The sequence below is a fragment of the Saccopteryx leptura genome, chromosome 12, assembly GCF_036850995.1.
Source record: "Saccopteryx leptura isolate mSacLep1 chromosome 12, mSacLep1_pri_phased_curated, whole genome shotgun sequence".
In the NCBI taxonomy this organism is placed as follows: Eukaryota; Metazoa; Chordata; class Mammalia; order Chiroptera; family Emballonuridae; genus Saccopteryx; species Saccopteryx leptura.
Window position 1 is genome coordinate 13785196 of NC_089514.1, and position 19258 is coordinate 13804453.

The 19258-nt window shown below is 57.3% G+C and overlaps 2 protein-coding genes and 1 long non-coding RNA gene across 4 annotated transcripts; 2 read left to right on the top strand and 1 right to left on the bottom strand.

Moving 5' to 3' along the window:
• Positions 1-596: 596 nt before the first annotated feature.
• LOC136384050 (uncharacterized) lies at positions 597-4481 on the bottom strand. Its single transcript, XR_010747516.1, has 3 exons — positions 4317-4481; positions 1052-1372; positions 597-934 (listed from the first exon to the last, which is right to left on the bottom strand). It is a non-coding gene; the product is annotated as an uncharacterized lncRNA (long non-coding RNA).
• A 296-nt stretch (positions 4482-4777) lies between these two features.
• On the top strand, positions 4778-7577 carry HOXA11 (homeobox A11). The gene is made up of 2 exons (XM_066354090.1): positions 4778-5507; positions 6969-7577. The coding sequence occupies exons 1-2, from the start codon at positions 4778-4780 to the stop codon at positions 7199-7201; spliced, it is 963 nt and encodes a 320-aa protein (XP_066210187.1). The 3' UTR covers positions 7202-7577.
• A 2248-nt stretch (positions 7578-9825) lies between these two features.
• Positions 9826-18167, top strand: HOXA10 (homeobox A10). 2 transcript variants are annotated; one of them, XR_010747530.1, is made up of 2 exons: positions 9826-10352; positions 17816-17952. XR_010747530.1 is itself a non-coding variant. In XM_066354223.1 (2 exons), exons 1-2 carry the CDS (start codon positions 15708-15710, stop codon positions 18088-18090), a joined length of 1221 nt encoding a protein of 406 aa, XP_066210320.1. In that variant the 3' UTR covers positions 18091-18167. The 2 variants fall into 2 exon arrangements, 1 of the variants encoding a protein (XP_066210320.1); XM_066354223.1 differs by lacking the exon at positions 9826-10352 and adding an exon at positions 15708-16653 and having other exon boundaries at positions 17816-18167.
• The last annotated feature ends 1091 nt before the right edge of the window (positions 18168-19258 follow it).

Genomic DNA, 19258 nt, shown 5'->3' on the forward strand with positions numbered 1-19258 from the left:
CAGCCTGTGAGAGGCATCAGAAGAGGCAGGAAACCAAAGAAGAGGAGACTAGGCTGGAAAGAGGCAGAGCAGGAGACAGGGAGCGGGAGCTGCAGGGAGACAGGTTGGGCCAGAGTGGGAAGGGGGTGAGCCGGCAGCCTGCTACTGGCATTCACACTGTGGACTAGACACTGAGCAAAGGGGTGCAAGTGCAGGCACGGTGGGCTTCGGAGTCTCAGAGTTGGGTGACAATGAGCCACTGCTAGCGCCCAAAGCAGACTCAAAGAAAGAAGAGGGCAGCCTAGCAACACCCCCGTTGGGGTTGGGAACACCCGTGTCTGGAGGTGTTCCCAGCCCTCAGCTCGATCCTCCCTTGGAGTGAGCGGGCGTTAAGCCGCCTATCAAGTGACAGTCCTTTAGGTTCATGTCTCTCGAATGACCGTGCTGGAAACACCCCCAGCACAACAATCCCGGTGAACAGGCCTCTCGCTGCCCCGGTGCGCACTGACCGCGCCAAGGCCACCTAACCGCGGGCGGGCACCGCCGACAAGCGCCCTCCGGCTGCTGCTCAGACGCATCGGCTGCAAGAAGAAGCGGAGGCGGCTGTGCTGGGCAGAGGCACCTGGGCAATACTTTATTCCGATATCCCGCCTAGGAAGGCGCGTGGAGAGCAGGGCGCACGAATCATCCCGTCCCCACCGGGACGCACTCAGCCGGCGCGAGGAGGGTCCGGAGGAGCTGCAGAATCCCCCCCACACACACACCTTCCCCCAACTTTAGGGCCAAATCACACGATGCCTTGGAAGGGCTTGGTCTGCTTTGCTGAGCAAATCTCCTCGTTAGCCATTTCCGCCTGCCGAGGTTGGCGCGGGCGCCAGCCTGCTCCTCGCCGGGTGGCCATCTCCAAACGCTGCGCGGGGAGCGACGGGGCCGGCCCTGCAAGGGCTGCCTAGACCTTGAAGTTTGGAAAAACAACAAGAAGAGAAGTTTGGAAAAACAACAAGAAGAGAAGTTTGGAAAAACAAGAAGAGATTGAAACGGCTCCCTCCCTTCTCCGCAGACACACACGCACCGTCAGTCCGCCGCCACTTCCTGCCTTTGTTTTTCTTCCTCTAAAACATTTTTGGCCTCTTGCGTTAGCTGCCGTGGGGCTGCAGGATTGACGATAAAAGGAAATACACATTGAGGACTGTTTTCTGGAGATGGCCCCCGCGTGTGGAGCTCTTGAGAAAGAACAGCTCCTGGGAAACCGGTTTCCAGGGCCAATGTCACAGCCTTGCCCGTCTCAGCCTCTTCCAGAAATGCAACTACTCGGACTTGGACTTCCAGGGAGGCCTTAACCCCCGTCGGGTCTTCCCCTGAGCCGGGTGGGCTCCGCTCGCTTCTGGGCCTCCTGCAAAGCGGAAGAGTCAATTAGGCTCAGAGCAAAATCAAAATTAAGGACCCGCAGCTCTTCCTCCCCTGCCTCCCCGAGATTTGGTCTGATCCTCAGAGCTGCGCCCACCCTCAGCCCCCCCACTCACCCACACACACACACAAACATCCACACAGCCAGTATATCTGGGGCGAGAAGGGCAGGAGCAGGCAAAGCTGGGAACAAGGCACAGCCTTGGAGAGCTGAGAACCCTCTCCTGTCTGTGCTGTGGAAACTAAAGCATTCACCACACCAGGCATTTCCCCTTCTTTTGGCATCAAAAGCCTTTGCCCTTGTCCATCTTCGTGCCAGCGCCCCCACATGCCCCCTTCCAGGCTACAAGTGCCTCCCGGCGCCCCGCTTCTGTGCAGCCTTCTGAGCCGCCCCGCCAACCGCTCCCGAGCGCCTGCCTCTGCTCCAGGCTTTCCTCGGGAATTCGCCTTTGTCTCCTGCAGACACCCATGGGAGCCAGACCTGCCAGCACCCTCTCGGCTTGGCTTGGCTCTCAAGGACGCGGGAGGCATTGGCTATGCCTACCACAGCGCATCCCCATACCCACCTTTCTGTGGGGACCCCTGCTCCCTGGCACCAAGGGGAAAACCGGTCTAATTAGGAGAGAGGCTGCAAGCAGCTGGGGGAGGCGGCCTGGCGTCCCCCGCTGGAGGGCCACCGCAGTGGGTCTGCTCAGGCACAAGCTGAAGTTGACTGCCAAAACTGCTATAAAACCCCAGGTCTGTCTAGAACTGTTTTCGGTTCCCCTAGACGCCCCCGGGTTCAATTATAGTCTTAAAAGCCCTAATACAAGTGCAAGAATTTGTTTGCCTTCACCCAGGGGCGGGGCAAAGCCCGCGACGGTGGCGCCTTTGTTACGGCACAGTCGCTGAAACCCCTCATGCATTCCTTTTGTTCGAGGGTGGGGGTGGCGGGGACTGGGTGGGCTGTTGGGAGAGAGTTTGGGAGAGCCCAAAGCAAGCCGGGGAATGGCTCGAATACTGCTATTTGAAAACCTCTCCTCCTTTTTATATTTCGTCTCAAAAAAAAAAAAAAAAAAAAGAGAGATACTGTGGAGAAAGAAATATTTAGCCTTGTTGGTCGTCCTTAGAAATCAAAGTCCCACCCTCCCCTCAAGGCAATTCCATAACTGTGATTTCCAGCGTTTGGAAGTCTCACACTAGCCTTCCTTCTCACCAGACCTTCTCCCTCACCCTGCCACTGCCCTCTGCACGAGCCACAGTGGACGACTATGTCAAGCTGAAGATGTACAAGTCATTTCGAGCTCAGCTCTCAGGGATTCAAGGGGCATGAAAGTTCTTGCAGCAAACCCTGAATAAAGAGTTCATTAAACTAATGTGTTGGGGTAGTATGATTTGTGACGAGCTACCCTTGTAAAGCAGGGGAGTGGGAGCCACATAAACATTAATGCTAATAAATTAGTTTACTCCACTACAGAGTCATTACTCGATATTATTGATATTTACAGCGGGCATTCCAATGCAAGGGTGAGCTATCATTTGGTGAGAATACATAATGGGGATATTCCTTTTCCAGTGCAATACGTGATTAGATTTGTTATTGAGTCAGTTACAGTCAGCTCAGCAATAAATAAATAAATCGATGTTGACACTTAAATACCAAAGATCTTAGAGTTTATACTCTAAATCTCCCCAAGATATATAAATACCTTCAGCTATTTCCTGGATGGGAAAAGGGAAAAGGTCATTCCTTTTTTCATTTTCGACTTTGCCTCAGCGACATCCAGCTCCTTCCAGGAAGATAGGTGCGGGGAGCCCTCGGGCCCGGGCCCCTCCCAGCCCCGCTCCTGCCTGGCTGCTCTGTGTCTTCTTCTTTCGGTTCTCCCAAACACTGCTCAGTCAATCCTGAAGGGTGGTGAGCATTTTTCACCATCATTTTTTTTTTCTTTCTTTCTTCTTCTTCCCAAGAAACCTAGACTCACACTAACCGTTATGGCTTCTGTCTCTCTCTTTATCTCAAACCCAGCCTCTCCAAAGCCGCCCTGTCGCCCAAGGTGCTGGCTGTTTGGGAAGCACATCTCTTTCCTTTGGCGTTATGTTTCTTTTGCGGGATGAGTAGCAGGAAAGGCGCCGAGCCTTCTGCGTTTCTGTCCTGTGTGCATCCCTGGCTCTCAAGCTTTGCAAGGGAGGAGGGGAGGCGTGTTAGCTCTTTCCCAGCCACGCTCCCTGTCCCTTGCTCCCTCTTCACTGTCCCCACTACCCTGACGGCTCTGAAGGTCGCTAGCCGCCTGGTGAGCCCCCCGGGGGTACAACATACTCAGGGGAAGACCCCTCGGCTGTCACCGCCTCTGAAGCGGCCCAGGCTCGCCTCTCCTGCACGGTTCCCCGAGTCCTCAGCTCCAGAAGACCAGGCGGGCGGGCGGACCAGCGCGCAGCTGCACAGCCCCCGAGCACCTGGCTGCGCCCAGTGACTCCCCAACCCTGGCAGGCGGCGAGGAGGAGGGGGTTTCTCCCAGGGCTGGGTGTGGGGTGAGGAGCCTGCCAAGGAGGATGGAGGGGAGTCGGATCCCGGGTGAGACGAAGGCCCTCCGGGACTTGCGGGTCCCTGAAAAACCGCGGGGGAAGCCGCCCTGGTTGTTGGCGGTTTAGGGACGGAAGGCACTAAAGCGGTTCGGAAGTGACCGTGAATGCGAGCGTGTAATCAAGTCACCGTGCAAATCGGGCAAGCCACGAGGCAGGCACATCCACGGCTGCGAACCCTGGCCCCGAAAGGGGTCCGGCTAGGGTCGGAGGCAGGGGTGGCTCCCCAGAGCAAGCCTGTGGCAGGGGGGACAGCGAAGAAGGAGGGCGCGAACGCGACCCTTCAAAGAAACGGATTCCACGAGCACGCACGGGCCACGCAGCGCCGAGCTCCCTCCCGCCCGGCCGCCTCCAGCCCGGGGCACCCTCACCCGGGGAGCGGTGGGTGGCAGGAGTGGAGCTCTCACCCCCTCGGCGCGCCTGAGGGCCGGGACCGTGCAGCTGAGCGCAGGCCGGGTGCACCCCAGCCTCGCCGCGCGCCGGGAGGCCCCCGCAGCCAACATGAGTTACACCGGCGATTACGTGCTTTCGGTGAGAACACCGAGTGACGATCTGTTGCTTCCCCTGAGGTAGCTACAAAGAAAGGAAGCCGGGGAGGGCGGGGAGGGGAAGGGGAAAAAAGAAGGGGGGGGGGGAGAGGCCCGGACCAGCTCGCAGCTTGTCAATTTCAACATCGGGTCACATGACCAGCACCTCCCTGCTAAGGATGGGGATAGATTTCCACGTCAGCTTACGTCTCCAAATTTCTACTTCACGGATCCGCTTCAAAGAGGCAGCTGCAGTGGAGAATCATGTTAAGCGCGGCTACCGCGGAGAGCCCCAGGTAGCCCCAATGATGGATTTTGATGAGCGTGGTCCCTGCTCCTCTAACATGTATTTGCCAAGTTGTACTTACTACGTCTCGGGTCCAGATTTCTCCAGCCTCCCTTCTTTTCTGCCCCAGACCCCGTCTTCGCGCCCAATGACATACTCCTACTCCTCCAACCTGCCCCAGGTCCAACCCGTGCGCGAGGTGACCTTCCGCGAGTACGCCATTGAGCCCGCCGCCAAGTGGCACCCGCGCGGCAACCTGGCGCACTGCTACTCCGCCGACGAGCTGGTGCACAGAGACTGCCTGCAGGCGCCCAGCGCGGCCGGCGTGCCGGGCGACGTGCTGGCCAAGGGCTCGGCCAACGTCTACCACCACCCCACCCCCGCCGTCTCGTCCAATTTCTATAGCGCCGTGGGCCGCAACGGCGTCCTCCCGCAGGCCTTCGACCAGTTTTTCGAGACGGCCTACGGCACCACGGAGAACCTCGCCTCCTCCTCCGACTACCCCGGGGACAAGAGCGCCGAGAAGGGGCCCCCGGCGGCCGCGGCGAGCTCGGCGGTGGCGGCGGCGGTGGCAGCGGCCACGGGCGCGGGCGCGGGCGCGGGCGCGCCGGCAACTTCAAGTTCGGACGGCGGCGCCGGCGGCTGCCGGGAGGCGGCGGCGGAGGCCAAGGAGCGGCGGCGGCGGCCCGAGAGCAGCAGCAGCCCCGAGTCGTCTTCCGGCCCCACTGAGGACAAGGCCGGCGGCCCCAGTACGTATAAAGGCAGGGCCTGCGCTTTATGAAAGGGGACTTGGAAAGCTAGCGCAGCACCGCTGTTAAATTTTTATATGCTGTTTTATAAGCATATAAGGTTTATGAAGGGCCTTTAGGTTTCCCCCCAACAAAACTTTGTTATAAAAGGCGGGATCACGTGGCGAGTGCTGAAATTGGCCGTGAAATACCCACCGGCCAAGGCATGCCTGCAAAAAAAAAAAAAAAACAAAAACAAAAAAAACCTCCCTTTTTCCCTTCTTCCCCTTCTCGGCGGCTCCCAAGGCCGGCAGCCCGACCCTGCGCGGGGCCAGCTCCGGGGCTGGGGAGCCGGAGGTGGGCGCCTGTAAATTCCCCCTGCAAGGGCTCCGGGAGCCTTTGATTGCGAGGTAATCCGGAGATTTTTATAAAAACCATGTGTTGCGCGGGGCTCCAGCCCCGGCCGGGATTCAAAGGCATCGCTGTTTAACGATGGCGCTAGAAGCGTGTTTAACAGATAAAATAGCCCGCTTAGCTCGAGCAATATATTAAAAGGAACAAATTAACCCAAAGTTGGCCTTTTTGTCCAAAGGAAGCCATTTTCCTCCGGCGCGGTGGCAATTACGTGCCGCCTTCTGTCCAACCTCATGTTACAATTGTTTTTCAATCTGTCAAAAGCAGGGTTGTGTTTTTTTTTTTTTTTTAAAAAACCGTCTTGTGGAGTTTTATCCAAAGGGAGAGCGAATCGAGCCTGCCCTCAGCTTTGGGGAACCCCTCTTACCTCCACCCTATCTTTTAAAAAGCAGCCGTGCCCTCGGGGGAGACGGGATGGTTGTGTGGGCTTGGAGCCCGGGGAAGGCCCAGGGATGGGATGGTTCTGTGGGCTTGGAGCTCGGGGAAGGCCCAGGGATGGTCGTGTGGGTTTGGAGCCCGGGGAAGGCCCAGGGCGAGGAGCTTCCGCTGCCACCTCCTGCCCTCGCGGGAGCCAGGAGGCAGGAGCTGGTGGCCAGCGTCCGGCTGACGAAGCCCCGGCAGCTGCCCCAGATGTTGGAAGGGGAAAGACCGGAGCTGGGGCGGCCTTTCCTGCCTCTGGAAGCGGCTGCCCAGGTGCTGGAAGGTGAAATGTGCTCAGGCGGCTGTTTGTTTAGTCTGGCCAGGCTGGAGGCAGCCGACAACCCCCACTTGGATGCTTTGAAAGCGGCCTCCCCGGCACCAACTCGCCTGTTGCTGGGAGGAACCCCCCTTTCTGCGCTGGAGGCCACACGAGCAGCCTCCCTGGGGGCCTATCTAGGGAGCCGGCTTTTATCTGGGGCTGAGCCTCTGCTTGCAACCGGTCCCCAGCCCACAGTGGAAACCTGACGGCAGAGACCTGGGGAGACCCTGCTGGGGCCAGTCCCTGGGGCCAGCCCCGTGGCTCCTCTCGGGTTCTGGGGTGGACTGCAGCCCCCACACCTGGCTCACTCCCTGCTTCTTCCTCCACAGGTGGCCAGCGCACCCGGAAAAAGCGCTGCCCCTACACCAAGTACCAGATCCGGGAGCTGGAGAGGGAGTTCTTCTTCAGCGTGTACATCAACAAAGAGAAGCGGCTGCAGCTGTCTCGCATGCTCAACCTCACCGACCGTCAAGTCAAAATCTGGTTTCAGAACAGGAGAATGAAGGAAAAAAAAATTAACAGAGACCGGTTACAGTATTACTCGGCCAACCCGCTCCTCTAAGGCTCCAGCCAGCTGGAATGGGGTGGGGGGCTTCATACACAGGAGATTATATGCGGATTCTGCCCTTGACAAGGTCAAGGCACGCGGTGACTATTGAAGAAGGAAGGTGTACAGGAGAGGGGCCGCTACGTGGAGAGAGCCCCAGAGGAGGTGGTCCAGGACTCCCTCGTGCATCTGTGGTTCAGATTCCTCACAATAATTGGATTCGGGGAGTGGTGCATCTAACTAGGATGAATGGTTTGGGACCCCTGGTGGTTCACTCTTGGAGCCTGCAGAGCTTTGGGCTGGGTGTGGTCTCCATCAGAGACTGGGCCCCCTGCCAGGCCCCCCTGGAGATAGACCCCCGCCCAGGACCCTCCACCTGGAACCTGCCCACCCCCCCAGGACCCCTGCCTGAAGACGCCATTTAATCTCCAAGCCCAGTTCAGCTTGGGGACAGGAGCAGGAGGAGAGCGGAGGGTCCCTAGATGTCCAGAAAGGGGCAGCTTTCCTAAAGCAATGTGAAAGACGACTGGACTGAGAGGTGGATATAAGGTGGGAGAGAGTTGCTGATCCTTGAGGGGAAAACAACAACAAAATCTATTCCAGGCGGCATGAGCGGCCCTCCACTCTTCCAGCCACTCACCGCACTGTCTCAGGCCTGAGCTTCTTAGCAGCTGCCTTCTGCTGCCCACCTAGTTTTTCCCATCAAGGAAGGTCTTCCTCCCGGTCTGCCATGAGGCAGGCCTAAAGCCTGCTTGCAGAGTAGACTATTGCCTGAGGTGGGAGACATCAGAGAGTAAAGAGTCTGCGACCAGGCCACTGGCCCCTGTATCTCTGCAGGAAGTGCCTGTGGAGTGCGGCAGCTTGGCAAAGGCTCTGCCACACTTAATTGAAGCTTGGATGTGCTCAGCGGAGGAGCGGCCCGGCCAGCCATCCCCACCTAGGAGGATGCAAGAGCCCCCAAACGCCCGGTTCCAGCGCTACACTCTGTCCTTCGATGCCCCAGAACTGAGCTTGGAAGCTTCCAGCGACCTTCCAAGAACTCGAGTGATTTGGAATTATTTTAAAAGATAAATATTATATTATATATATATTTCCCTGAAGGAACCAAAGCGAATTTTAAAAGATGCAATGTAGGGTGGGGGGTGGGGGGTGGGGGGGAAGATGATGAAAATATTTAAAGGCTCTATCTGTTTACAGTGTTCCACGGTTAAACTCACTCACTGCTAAGAATATTTGAATGTATGCTTCATACAGGGATGGTGTTCAAAAGACTTGTAAATAAAGGAACCATAACCTATTTTGGCTGAATACTTTTATTATTATTTTTTTTTTTTTTTTGCCATTATCTGACTTCTTGTGGGGTGTTATAGGGAGTTATAGGGAGCAGGCAGGGTGTTGGGAATGGTCTTTTTAATTTCTTGCAATATTTTGAAAGCATTGGGGGGTTTTCTCTGAGGTAGTTCTGCCCCAAACTGTCTGGGGACTTCAGCTGAGAAAGCCAGATCCCCTCCCATTGAATCTCCTCTGTCTCCCTGTATTAAGAAGCGTCTGGTGGCTCTGTTTGTAACAGGAGTGTTGGCCTTTCCTCTGTTCTCACCCACCACGGATGTCGCAGCATGTATACAAGTGATAGGGTACAAGGAAAATAAAGACTGTGGAAACTTGAGTATTGGGCCCTGGTGTGACATTTCTCTCCTTGCTCACCTTTTACTGCCAAATGTCTATCCCCACCACCCTCCACATACAGACCAGGAAAGGGGCAAGTTACCAGGCCCCTGAGGGTTGGAGAGGTGACTTAGGATTGAATTCCACCAGAAGCTAGGCTTAGCACACCAAGGGTCTGCCCAGGTCCTTTGGGGAGGTGGGGTCCCGGGAATTGGTATCTCAGGACTTGGGGCCGGGGTTTCCTCCTCTGACTGACCCAGCCTGGGAAGAAACTTGGGACTTGAGGTGGCCAGGGGGTCTGAGCCCAGGCTGGGCTCCCTCACTTCAGTACTAACAGGACTGAAGTGGAACCACTCTCGGGTGCCCTGGGGAACCCTTCAGCAAGAGGGAGCCGGGGCTGGATGCACAGACAGAGCAGGCTTTCAGGAGTGCCTGAGGGTGCTTCCTCCCCAGCTCGCAGCAGACACTGCTTCTTCCATTTGGGGAAAGAAAGGTGCCAGTTTCCCCTTTGTTTCCTGCCGTTGAACTTCTGCCTTAAATTTGGACCTCACCCATAACCTTGAGAGGCAGGGCAGAAAGGCCAGAGCCTTTTGTTGCCACCCCCCACCCCCACCCCACCCCAGGCAGGGCCAGAGGCGCAGAGAGGATCAGATTTGGAGACAGGCCCCAGGCCCAGACCCTACTTTGTTTATTTGTTTGTGTGTTTGTCTAACTGGCGCGACAGGAAAAATCGAGCTCAAAGGGGAATGGGACAGCCCCTCGAGATGAATGTCTAGGTTGAACAGACACAGAGGTGAACAAGGACTCTCCTGAGGGGCGGGCGGGGGGGGGGGGCAGGGAAGCTTGAGGTTTAAGGGAAGATTTCCTTTGGGATGGTTAAAGATTAACCAAAGTCCTGCAAGTTGCTAGAGAGAGGCCAGCCAGGAGTACTGCTCGCGGGCGGGCGGCAAGCGGGCGGGCGCGGGTTTGATTTCTGAGCCCTATAAAAGCCCATCCTCGGATGGCTGTGACAATGTGGTCGTAAACCCGTCCGGGACTGGCCAATTTGCATATTTGGAATGTGCGGCTATAAACCCGGCTGGGGTTTTGCAGCAATTTCTGAGATGTAAAAGTGAGATCTCTCTAGCAGCGCGCTGGGCACATTCTCTCCCTCCGTCTCTGCCTGGAGTGAGCCTGCTCGCCTCTCCCGGCTTGGGTCGGAGCTCGGGGCGGCCTAGGCGCGCCGCCGCCACGAGGTGGCGCACTTCCGATCAATGTCAAAGCCGCCGGGGAGCCGGGAACCCCTGCGCGATTCTTGGCCTTTGTTCGCTTCTGATACTAAGAGCAGCACGTTACATTATTTCACTTGTCCTGCTCTTTTTCATGTCAAAAAATGGGGGCTCACCTGCAAGAAGTGGTTGGGGTTGTGATTTAAAGCAACGCGCCTTCTCTAGGCCTCGCAGGCGTCGCGGCGCAGAAGAGCCAGCTTGTCCCTTGCCAGTGATTTCGGAAATGCGTCCAGGTAAGAGGCCACAAGTTTAGCGATTTCAGACTGGCTGGGGCACGAGTGGGGAGGTGGCCGGCGTCTGAGCAGGACTGGGGAAAGTGGCTGGGTTTGTGTGCTCCTGGGGGACGCTGTAGGTGGTCAGCCCACCTACCCCCCCCCCCCATTGCTCCTTAGGGTTGGAAAGGGGAGGCCTACGAGCAAAAGTGGACGGTTTTACCTCCTTGCACCACCAGCTAAAGGCCCAAGGCACTCTTCCGACTTTGTAAAAGTATTCAGCATGAGATGAGCCAGAGCCGGTGGGCCTTCAGGAGAAAGGGTCCTGTCCGATAGGGGGTTGTGGGGGTGGGGTGGGGGTGGCGAGGAAGGAGATGGCGGGACTGGGGAAAACAAAGTTTCTACTGGAAACAATGATGTGCTCAGCGCCCGTGGTCGCCGGGACGGAGTTCTTCCCCGGGGTAGACGCTGAGGAGCTGCTGGTTTCCCACTAGGTGCGGTTTCTGGGTCTGCCCAGCAGCCTGGAGGAAACCTTTGTTCTGTAAAAGGCCAAGTCAGAAAAGTCGCATTTGATTCTCGAGGTTTGCAGGCTGTCTTTATTGTTTATTTGGAATGTACTTCCATCACCTTGGCTGAGGTTTTTCAGCATATTTCTTAGATATAAAAAGAATATCCTTTGCCTATTTTGCAAATATGCAAAAATTGTACTGGTGAATACCTATGTATTTTTTTTCAAGCTGACACTGAGGATAAACTCTAGTCGACCAATCCCCCCATCAGGGTTTTCATAAAACAATCTTTAAATAATCATTTCACTAACATTTTGGAGGGAAGATTCAACAGTCCTTCTTTCCTATATTTAAGTCTTTGTTCTAATAGGTTTTCAATCGTTTCTAGAAAAAACTTTTTTTGTTTTCTGTTTACAAATAGTGCATTGGTGAGTGGGGGGACCTTCGAGGAAGTAGGTGCTGCCTATGTCTGTACGTGTGTGTATATACAGATGTGTAAGTTTTGCCCATCAAAGTCACTAGTCTTTTCTAAATAAAATTATAAAATTAAAAACATTGCTAGTCTTTGTTGAACAGAAGCTCCCAACCTGCCAGCATAAGGCAGCCAAGGGCGTGAGCGCCCACACGGTGCTCTGCAGCCGGAGTTGTCTCTAAAATCCCAGAACCACCTGGAATTTCAAAGCCAGAGACAGTTTATTATGAACAAAACTAAGAATATTGCATTTTAGGATGTGTGTGAAAAGGCCCCAATACTTCCCCCTTCAGGAGAAAAGGACCAGTTCAGTGATTGGGTTTAGGGGGAAAAAAAAATTTAAGAGGGTTTTGTAACTGATCGCACCTGATTGATTTAAAGCAAAAACACATCAAATATCCCTGGAAATATCACAATTCTTAAAGATGGTCAGGAAAAGAACGTCTAACCGCAGTAAATTCCGTAATCGGAGCAGCCCAGAGTTTTTTGTTAAAGCAGATACGTGGGAGTAGCGTTTCTTTCTCCTCTGCGGGCCGAGGCCCAGCTCCACACAGGTCTGAGCCTGGAAAATATTGAGAGAGACCTTTAGATACTAGCTGTTTACCTCCTATCTTGATCCCAATAACTAGTATTTTAAAAAGGATTTTTTCTTGTGTGTGATAACAGTTTGTTTCCCATCGTTCGCAAGGGCCTTCCCAGGAGGAGGAATCCGCTATTCGCTGAGCTGCATCGTAATCCTAGCCACAGGGTTTACTTCACCCGCCTGGCGTTTATTTCGGCCCGCAGCCATGGGAGAGGGGTATTATTATCCAAGTAGAAATAGGCGATATCTACTCTTCAATAAAAACATGGGCCTGGTGGCATTCGCATAACCCTGCACAGGCCTGGTTGAAGCCAGCAGTCGCCGAGAGTTTTAGGTCAAAGGCATCGAGAAGGCGAGAGAAATTCAGCGGCCGGGAAGCAGGGCCAGAGGGAGGGAGGCTCCGAAAAAGTGGGCGAGAGGCAGTGGGTCCAGAAGCCGGGCCTGGCTGCAATGGAATCGCTTTGCTTAATCTCTGAAGAGGGGAGGGGGAAGCCTCGGGAAGGCCGAGGCGTTGGATAGATGGAATATTCTATGGAGTAAGCCAACACCTTGCCTTGCAGTCTGGGGAGTGTGGAGCCTCGGGGGTGGCCGGCGGTGCTGGGAGTTCTGAGACGCGCTGAGAGGGTTTAACTGGAGCTTCTGCTGTGTGGGTACCTTCTCGTTCACACTGGCGGCAGCAGGTTAGTGCGCCTCCCAGGCGTCCCTGCAGCCTCTCCTTCGGCTCTCGGCTTAGCACACGCAGGTGGGGGAGCTAGGCAGCAGTCCTGGGCCAAAGAGGGGTCCCTGTGCAGGTTTACACACTTTTTTTTTTAAAGCAAGAAACAGCACAAAGGGTGTGTGTGTGTGTGTGTGTGTGTGTGTGTGTGAGTGTGTGTGTGGTGGGGGGACGCTGGAGAACAACTTCCAGCTCTCCCCAAAGGGCGGTGGAGACCCCAGTGCCAATGCCACGGTCTGGGAGCCTGCGGCCAGGAGCCTCCTTATAGCAGATGCACAACCAAGCTGACTTCTCTCAGTCGGATTGGCCCGTGCACGCTTTTGGATCGCATCCAGCCTGGAAGCCCATCTGGCCAGCCTGCAGCCCCGATCAGACGGGGCCTGAGCTGCCTACAGCCGGGCACCGCCTTGCCTTACCAGGCACACTGACAGGGGCGCTGGATTCCGGGAGAGGCCTCAAGCCTTCCGGAGGGCCTTCTCTGCTTCGAGGACTCTGCGCACTCCTTGAAAAGGATGGGGAAAATTGTGGGACTGCACAGACCTGCATTTTTCACAGGCCAAGAGGCAGAACTTGGCCTTAAATTTTGCAAAGGGGGCTTAATTTCCAAAGAGGTTAAGAAAGACAGGTTTAGATCATAGCTTTTCACTTTATTTTCTTAGCCTCTACCATCTCCAGCATTCTGTCTATGGCCACTGGCCCTTCCCAGCCTGTGGTCTGGGGAGTTGCTTGTTGCATTTAGTCTGGAGAGGCACCAAGTCCTGGCCTACTGGCCTGCTGGGGCTCGAGTTCTCCTTAAGAAGTCCCCTCCTGTTCTTGTGACCTACTTCACCTGTGGTGGAGCTTCCCCGGGCGGTCTGAACAGGGCCCAGGGGTGAACCCCTGCTCAGGTGGCCCTCAGCTTTGCGCCATGTCTCAGCAGCGCTGCTGAGCAGAGCAGTCCGGGTCAGGCCCACCCGGGGGAGAGTCCTGGCTGCGGGACTCTGGAACTTTCCTGTGTTCAGGTTGGTTTGCCTCATGGCCTAAGCCAAGCTGGACTTTGCCTTGACCTCGTTCAGAAGGGCGCGTGGAGAGGGAAGGGCAGTTCTAATCTTGCGCACAGACCCCTGACTTGATTGGTCCGCTTGGAAGCTGCAGCCTCAAGACCCTGGCAGAGTGGGGACAACCGGCTTTTCGGCTCTCTGTTCTCCTGTCACCCTCTCGCTTTTCTCTCCCTCTGTTCTCTCTCCTTCTGTCCTTCTTCCTCTTTCTTTCACTCTTCCCTTCTCTCCACCCCCATGCCCAGTCCGCAGGGTCAGTCGTGTCGGGTAGTGGAGATGGACGTGGCCGGGGCGCAGCGCAGGAGTTGGGGGGCCTCCCAGGCCCTGCGCCCCCGCAGCGGCGGCTAGCCTGGACCGCTACTGTCTGCAGCTGAGCAGCCAGCGCCGGGCCCTGTCGCCTGCTCTCCCGTGCGCTCTCCCCGAGTCCTCTCAGGCTCCGCTCCCTCCTCGTACTTGGTTTACTCAGGGAGGAACGTCGCCAAACGCCCGGCCTGTCAGCGGGGACGCAGGGTCTTTCCCCTCCGCGCAGAGAACTGAGCGGTCGGCTGCCTGCGGTCCCGGCGCGCAGCAGCCCCGGTCAAGGCCTCTCTCTACAGGGGCTGGAGCTGGCCAGGCGGGCAGGCCTGGGGCATCCCGGAGAGCTGGAGCCCGCAGGCCAGGGGCAAGGCCGCGACCTCCAGGGCTCGACTGGATCCGGCCGGAAAAGGTCGAATTTCCTGAGACACGTCTGGGGCCCACACTTGGGGGCTAGGGCCCTGGGCCGGCCATTTCCAGTGGACTTAGAGAGCGCCCTGCGGCCCAGGCAGAAGGAGGCGCTGGGTTCTGCTGAGCAAGGGCCCGGCCTCTGAGGGCTCCTAGAACTGGGCCAGGAGCCCAGCCCGGCCTTGCAGGGAACGGATTTCCTCACCGCGGGCCTCGTTAAACTGTGCACACCGCGGGAGTGAAGGCTGCCCCAGCCGCGGGTTTGGAGGGGAGGGGGGAGAGGGGAGGGGACAGAGAGGCAGGAGTGTGGTGACACTGGTTCTTGTCATAGCCTCCAGGAGCGTGCAGATGCCAAGGCTAAAGGGAGAACTCCAGAATACGGGGTCAGACGCGTCCGGTGGTCACCCCTCCTCCAAGTTTCCCTTCTAGATCTTCACCTCAGGGCAAGCCAAGGACCCTGAAGGCCAGTGTTTCTTTCACTTCCCTGAAAGGGCTTGGAGCTTGGAGCCTGCCAGGGTCCTGGGGCTGCGAGGTGCCTGGCCCTGGCCCTGACCTCAGGCTAGGGCCGCGGAGTCTTTTATTTTGCCATATACTTCACAACCCCCACTCATGCCAGGCTAGCAACGTCCACCGATAGGCGAGCCCCAGGGGCACACCAGAGGCAAAGATCCTAAGTTGATCAACAGACTGGCAAAGGAGAGGCCAGGGCGCTGAGAGGCCAGGGCATTCATTGCCTTCCGGGGGAAATTCTGTAAGATGCGAAAAAAAGAAGTGGCAATTAGTTTCCAGTCTGCCCTGGATTTGGGGCACTCTGGGGGTCCTGGTGGCCTCAGGGACCAGGTCTGCCACTCTTGGAAGACAGCTTCAGAGCTGAATGGGGCGAGCTTGAGGCCCTGAGGGGACCCCTTCGGGTGTCGAGTGTGCAGAGGGCTGGTGGCAGGTTCTGGGGTGAGGCAGAGGGGCACCCAAGGCGGACCAGGGTGTACACCATAAACACCCCACTTGTTAACAGCGCGGGGCCCAAGGGCCCTGCGACCATACCCCGAGAGAGGGTTCACGTCCAGTCCTGGAGTGGGCGAGCCCGAGGGCCGGGTCCCCGCCCCCCCAGCCCCGTCGGGGCAGCCCCCACAGCTCCTGGCCTCTGGGCTGAGGTATCGGGTGGGAGGCTCGCGGCCCATCAATACAGATTACTTATTTATATCAATCGCGGGGCTCGGAGGGCGCGCTCCGAGAGCGGCCCCACGCCTACGAAACCAAACTGGGAGTGGTCGCGCGGGAGCCCTGGCTCGGGATTGGCTGCGGGCGCCGCCGCGGTGCGGGGGGATTGCTAATCGTATTCAGCATGTTTTGCACAAGAAATGTCAGCCAGAAAGGGCTATCTGCTCCCTTCGCCAAATTATCCCACAACAATGTCATGCTCCGAGGGCCCCGCCGCGAACTCCTTTTTGGTTGACTCGCTCATCAGCTCCGGCAGAGTCGAGGCCGGCGGCGGCGGCGCAGGGGGCGCTGGCGGCGGCGGCTACTTCGCCCCCGGCGGGGTCTACCTGCCGCCGGCCGCCGACCTGCCGTACGGGCTGCAGAGCTGCGGGCTCTTCCCGGCCCTGGGAGGCAAGCGCAATGAGGCGGCGTCGCCGGGCGGCGGCGGCGGCGGCGGGGCCCTGGGGCCCGGGGCGCACGGCTACGCGCCCGCGCCCCTAGACCTGTGGCTGGAGGCGCCCCGGTCGTGCCGGATGGAGCCGCCCGAGGGGCCGCCGCCGCCGCCGCCGCCGCAGCCCCAGCCGCCGCCGCCCGCGCCCCAGCCCCCGCCGCCGGCCACCGCGTGCTCCTTCGCGCAGAACATCAAAGAGGAGAGCTCCTACTGCCTCTACGACTCGGCGGACAAATGCCCCAAAGGCTCGGCCGCCGCCGAGCTGAGCCCCTTCCCGCGGGGCGCGCCGCCCGACGGCTGCGCCCTGGGCGCCTCGGGCGGGGTGCCCGTGCCCGGCTACTTCCGCCTGTCCCAGGCCTACGGCGCGGCCAAGGGCTACGGCGGCGCCGGCGCGCAGCACCTCGGCGCCGGGCCCTTCCCCGCCCAGCCCCCCGGGCGCGGCTTCGAGCCGCCGCCCGTGCTCGCCTCCGGCTCGGCGGACGCGGCCCGCAAGGAGCGCGCCCTCGACTCGCCGCCGCCCCCGACGCTGCCCTGCGGCGGCGGCGGCGGGGGCTCGCAGGGCGACGAGGAGGCGCACGCGTCGTCCTCGGCCGCCGAGGAGCTGTCCCCGGCCCCCTCCGAGAGCAGCAAAGCCTCGCCGGAGAAGGACTCCCGGGGTAAGCGGGGCGCGCGGGGCCGCAGGCGGGCGGCTCCGACAGGGAAGCAGCGGAGCCGGGAGTGCGCGCAGCGGCGGCCGCGTTGGCCGGAGCCGCAGGCGCGCTGACCTTGTGAACCTGCTTTTGAATATTCGGGCGTGGGGACGCCGTAAAAACCCACGTCCAGCCAGCGCCCCACACCGAGACGCCTCCGCGCGGGCCTCCGCTCCCCCCGACGGGGCCCGGGCGCCGGCGAGCAGCCCCCGCTCGCGCCCTCCTCTCCGCGGCCGCAGCACCTCCGCCGCCGGCCGGGCGCATCTGCGCGGCGCGACCCGCCCTGGGGGAGGGGGAGGGAGGCGAGGGCTCGCCCGCAGATAGCGCGGATGTTTGTAAGGCATCCAAAATAAGCAGCCGCCAGCACCAATAAATAAGCCCATTAACCGGCGAAGTTCGAGTTTACGATCCCCCACGCTTTTTTTCAAAGTTGCTGGAGGGGCGGGAATCCTCGTTGCGGGTTAAAGAAAAGGCAAATCCGCCCGGACGCCGGGGCTCTGAGCGGGGAGTCGGAGAGAGACCTTTTTGCTCCCCCTGGAACTCAGGATCGCCCGGACTGCACGTCCCTGGCTCCTGAAGAGACGTGAGGGCGCCAGGCCCTTGACCCCGAATCAGTTGGTTTTTTTTGGTGCCTTGCCTATGTCCCAGCAATGTCCTTCCCTCCTCACCCGACCTTGAGCAACCAGGGGGCTGCAGTGAGACAGAGCCCTGCTGCCCGCCCCCCTCCCAAGTAAGCACCCCAGCCCCCAGCCTGGGGGCTCGCAGGAAGTGCTTGTCTGCTTTAGGACAAAATAATGCGTTAAGTTCAAGATATACAGGCCTGCCCTCCCAGGTCATTCATTCTGCAAGCACCTGGCTGGCAGCTTTGTGCTCAAAACAGGTGTTTGGGGGGAAAAGTGGAAGAAAATGTAAATTGGGACGATAGGTGTAGTCTGGAGACCCACTGGATTCTGCATATGCCTTTGGAAGGAACTGCTCTTCCTGGGCGAGCAAGCTAAGGGGAGGAGGGCAGAGCTCTCTGTGTGTGACTTAGGGCATCCCCTTGGGCAGACGCAGCCCAGATTCACCCCTGTAGTCAGCCCACAGAGCCTCGATTTAACCTAACCCACTTTTCCCCCTCACATGCCAGGCAATACCAAAGGCGAAAACGCAGCCAACTGGCTTACTGCAAAGAGCGGCCGGAAAAAGCGCTGCCCCTACACCAAGCACCAGACGCTGGAGCTGGAGAAGGAGTTTCTGTTCAACATGTACCTTACTCGAGAGCGGCGCCTAGAGATCAGCCGCAGCGTCCACCTCACGGACAGACAAGTCAAAATCTGGTTTCAGAACCGCAGGATGAAATTGAAGAAAATGAACCGAGAAAACCGGATTCGGGAGCTCACAGCCAACTTTAATTTTTCCTGATGAAGCTCCAGGCAACGCTGTTTGGTTGTTGTTGTTGTTTTTTCCGCTTCCAGAGAGCCGTTCTCCTCCCTCTGTCTCCGGCCTCTGCCCAGGAACTCGCACCTGTGTGGGAACCCCATTCCTCCCTCCCACACTCGCCATCTCGCTGGCCGTGACGTCTGTGCAGGGCTGGTTTGTTCTGACTTTTTGTTTCTTTGTTTGCTAGGTGCTGGTTTATTTGTTGTTCTTCTGGGGGAAAAAGCCATATCGCTCTAAAATTCTAGATAGATCAATATTGTCCTAAGTGTCAAGAGGGGAACAGGGATGGTTTGCTGTCTCGGTATTCCACTGCTCAAAATGGCCCCTGTCCTCCCGGCGGAGCTGGTTTCCTGCGAGGGCCCTGGGGAATGGCAGCCGGAAGGCCCAGGTCCCATTGTAGGCGCTGAGGTGTCTGGCCTGAGGTCAATGGTGCAGGGAGTCTCCACCGGGCTCGCCGGCCTGGAGCGTTGGGCTGTGTTTAATCAGGGGATACAGCCCCTAGGTTTCTTTTCTCTCTTCCTTTCTTCCTTGGCAAAGAGAAGAACTTATGGGCATGGGCATACAGTTTGGCAAAAGGGCTTGACTTTGACTGACTGGAAAATCGAGGGTCAGAAAGATGAATTTTTCCTTCCTCTGTAAGATAGCTCAGCTTAAAAAAAAAAAAAAAAATGACTTGGACAAGGAAACGCCTCTTCCAGTTTGTGTTAAGATCTTGCATTGTAGAACTAAATTATTTCCCCTTCCCTCTAAATTTCCGTATCCTCTGGCTGTAGATAAATAATCTAGTGTAGTTTTGTTTATACATGTGGATTTAGTGGATTTTTGTCATAAAATAATTGTTACCACTGGTAACACACGACAAGCACACCACAATTCTCCCTGTCTTGCGAAGGTGTTTATTTTTTTTTCTCTCTCTCACTTTTTCTTTTCTTCTTTTTTTTTTTTTTCTTCCCAAAATTCATGGAAGCCGAGGAGGACTGGGGCAAGCGGAATAGACTAGAGAAGGGAGACGTTGTTTGGTTTCCTTTATACTGTGAAGTTACATGCATAAAAGGGTCAAACCTGTAGGTGCAGAAAAAGAAAAAAAAAACTATAAATGCAAATCTGTATAAATGTCTATTATTATGAAAAATTGCCAATCTTGTTTTAT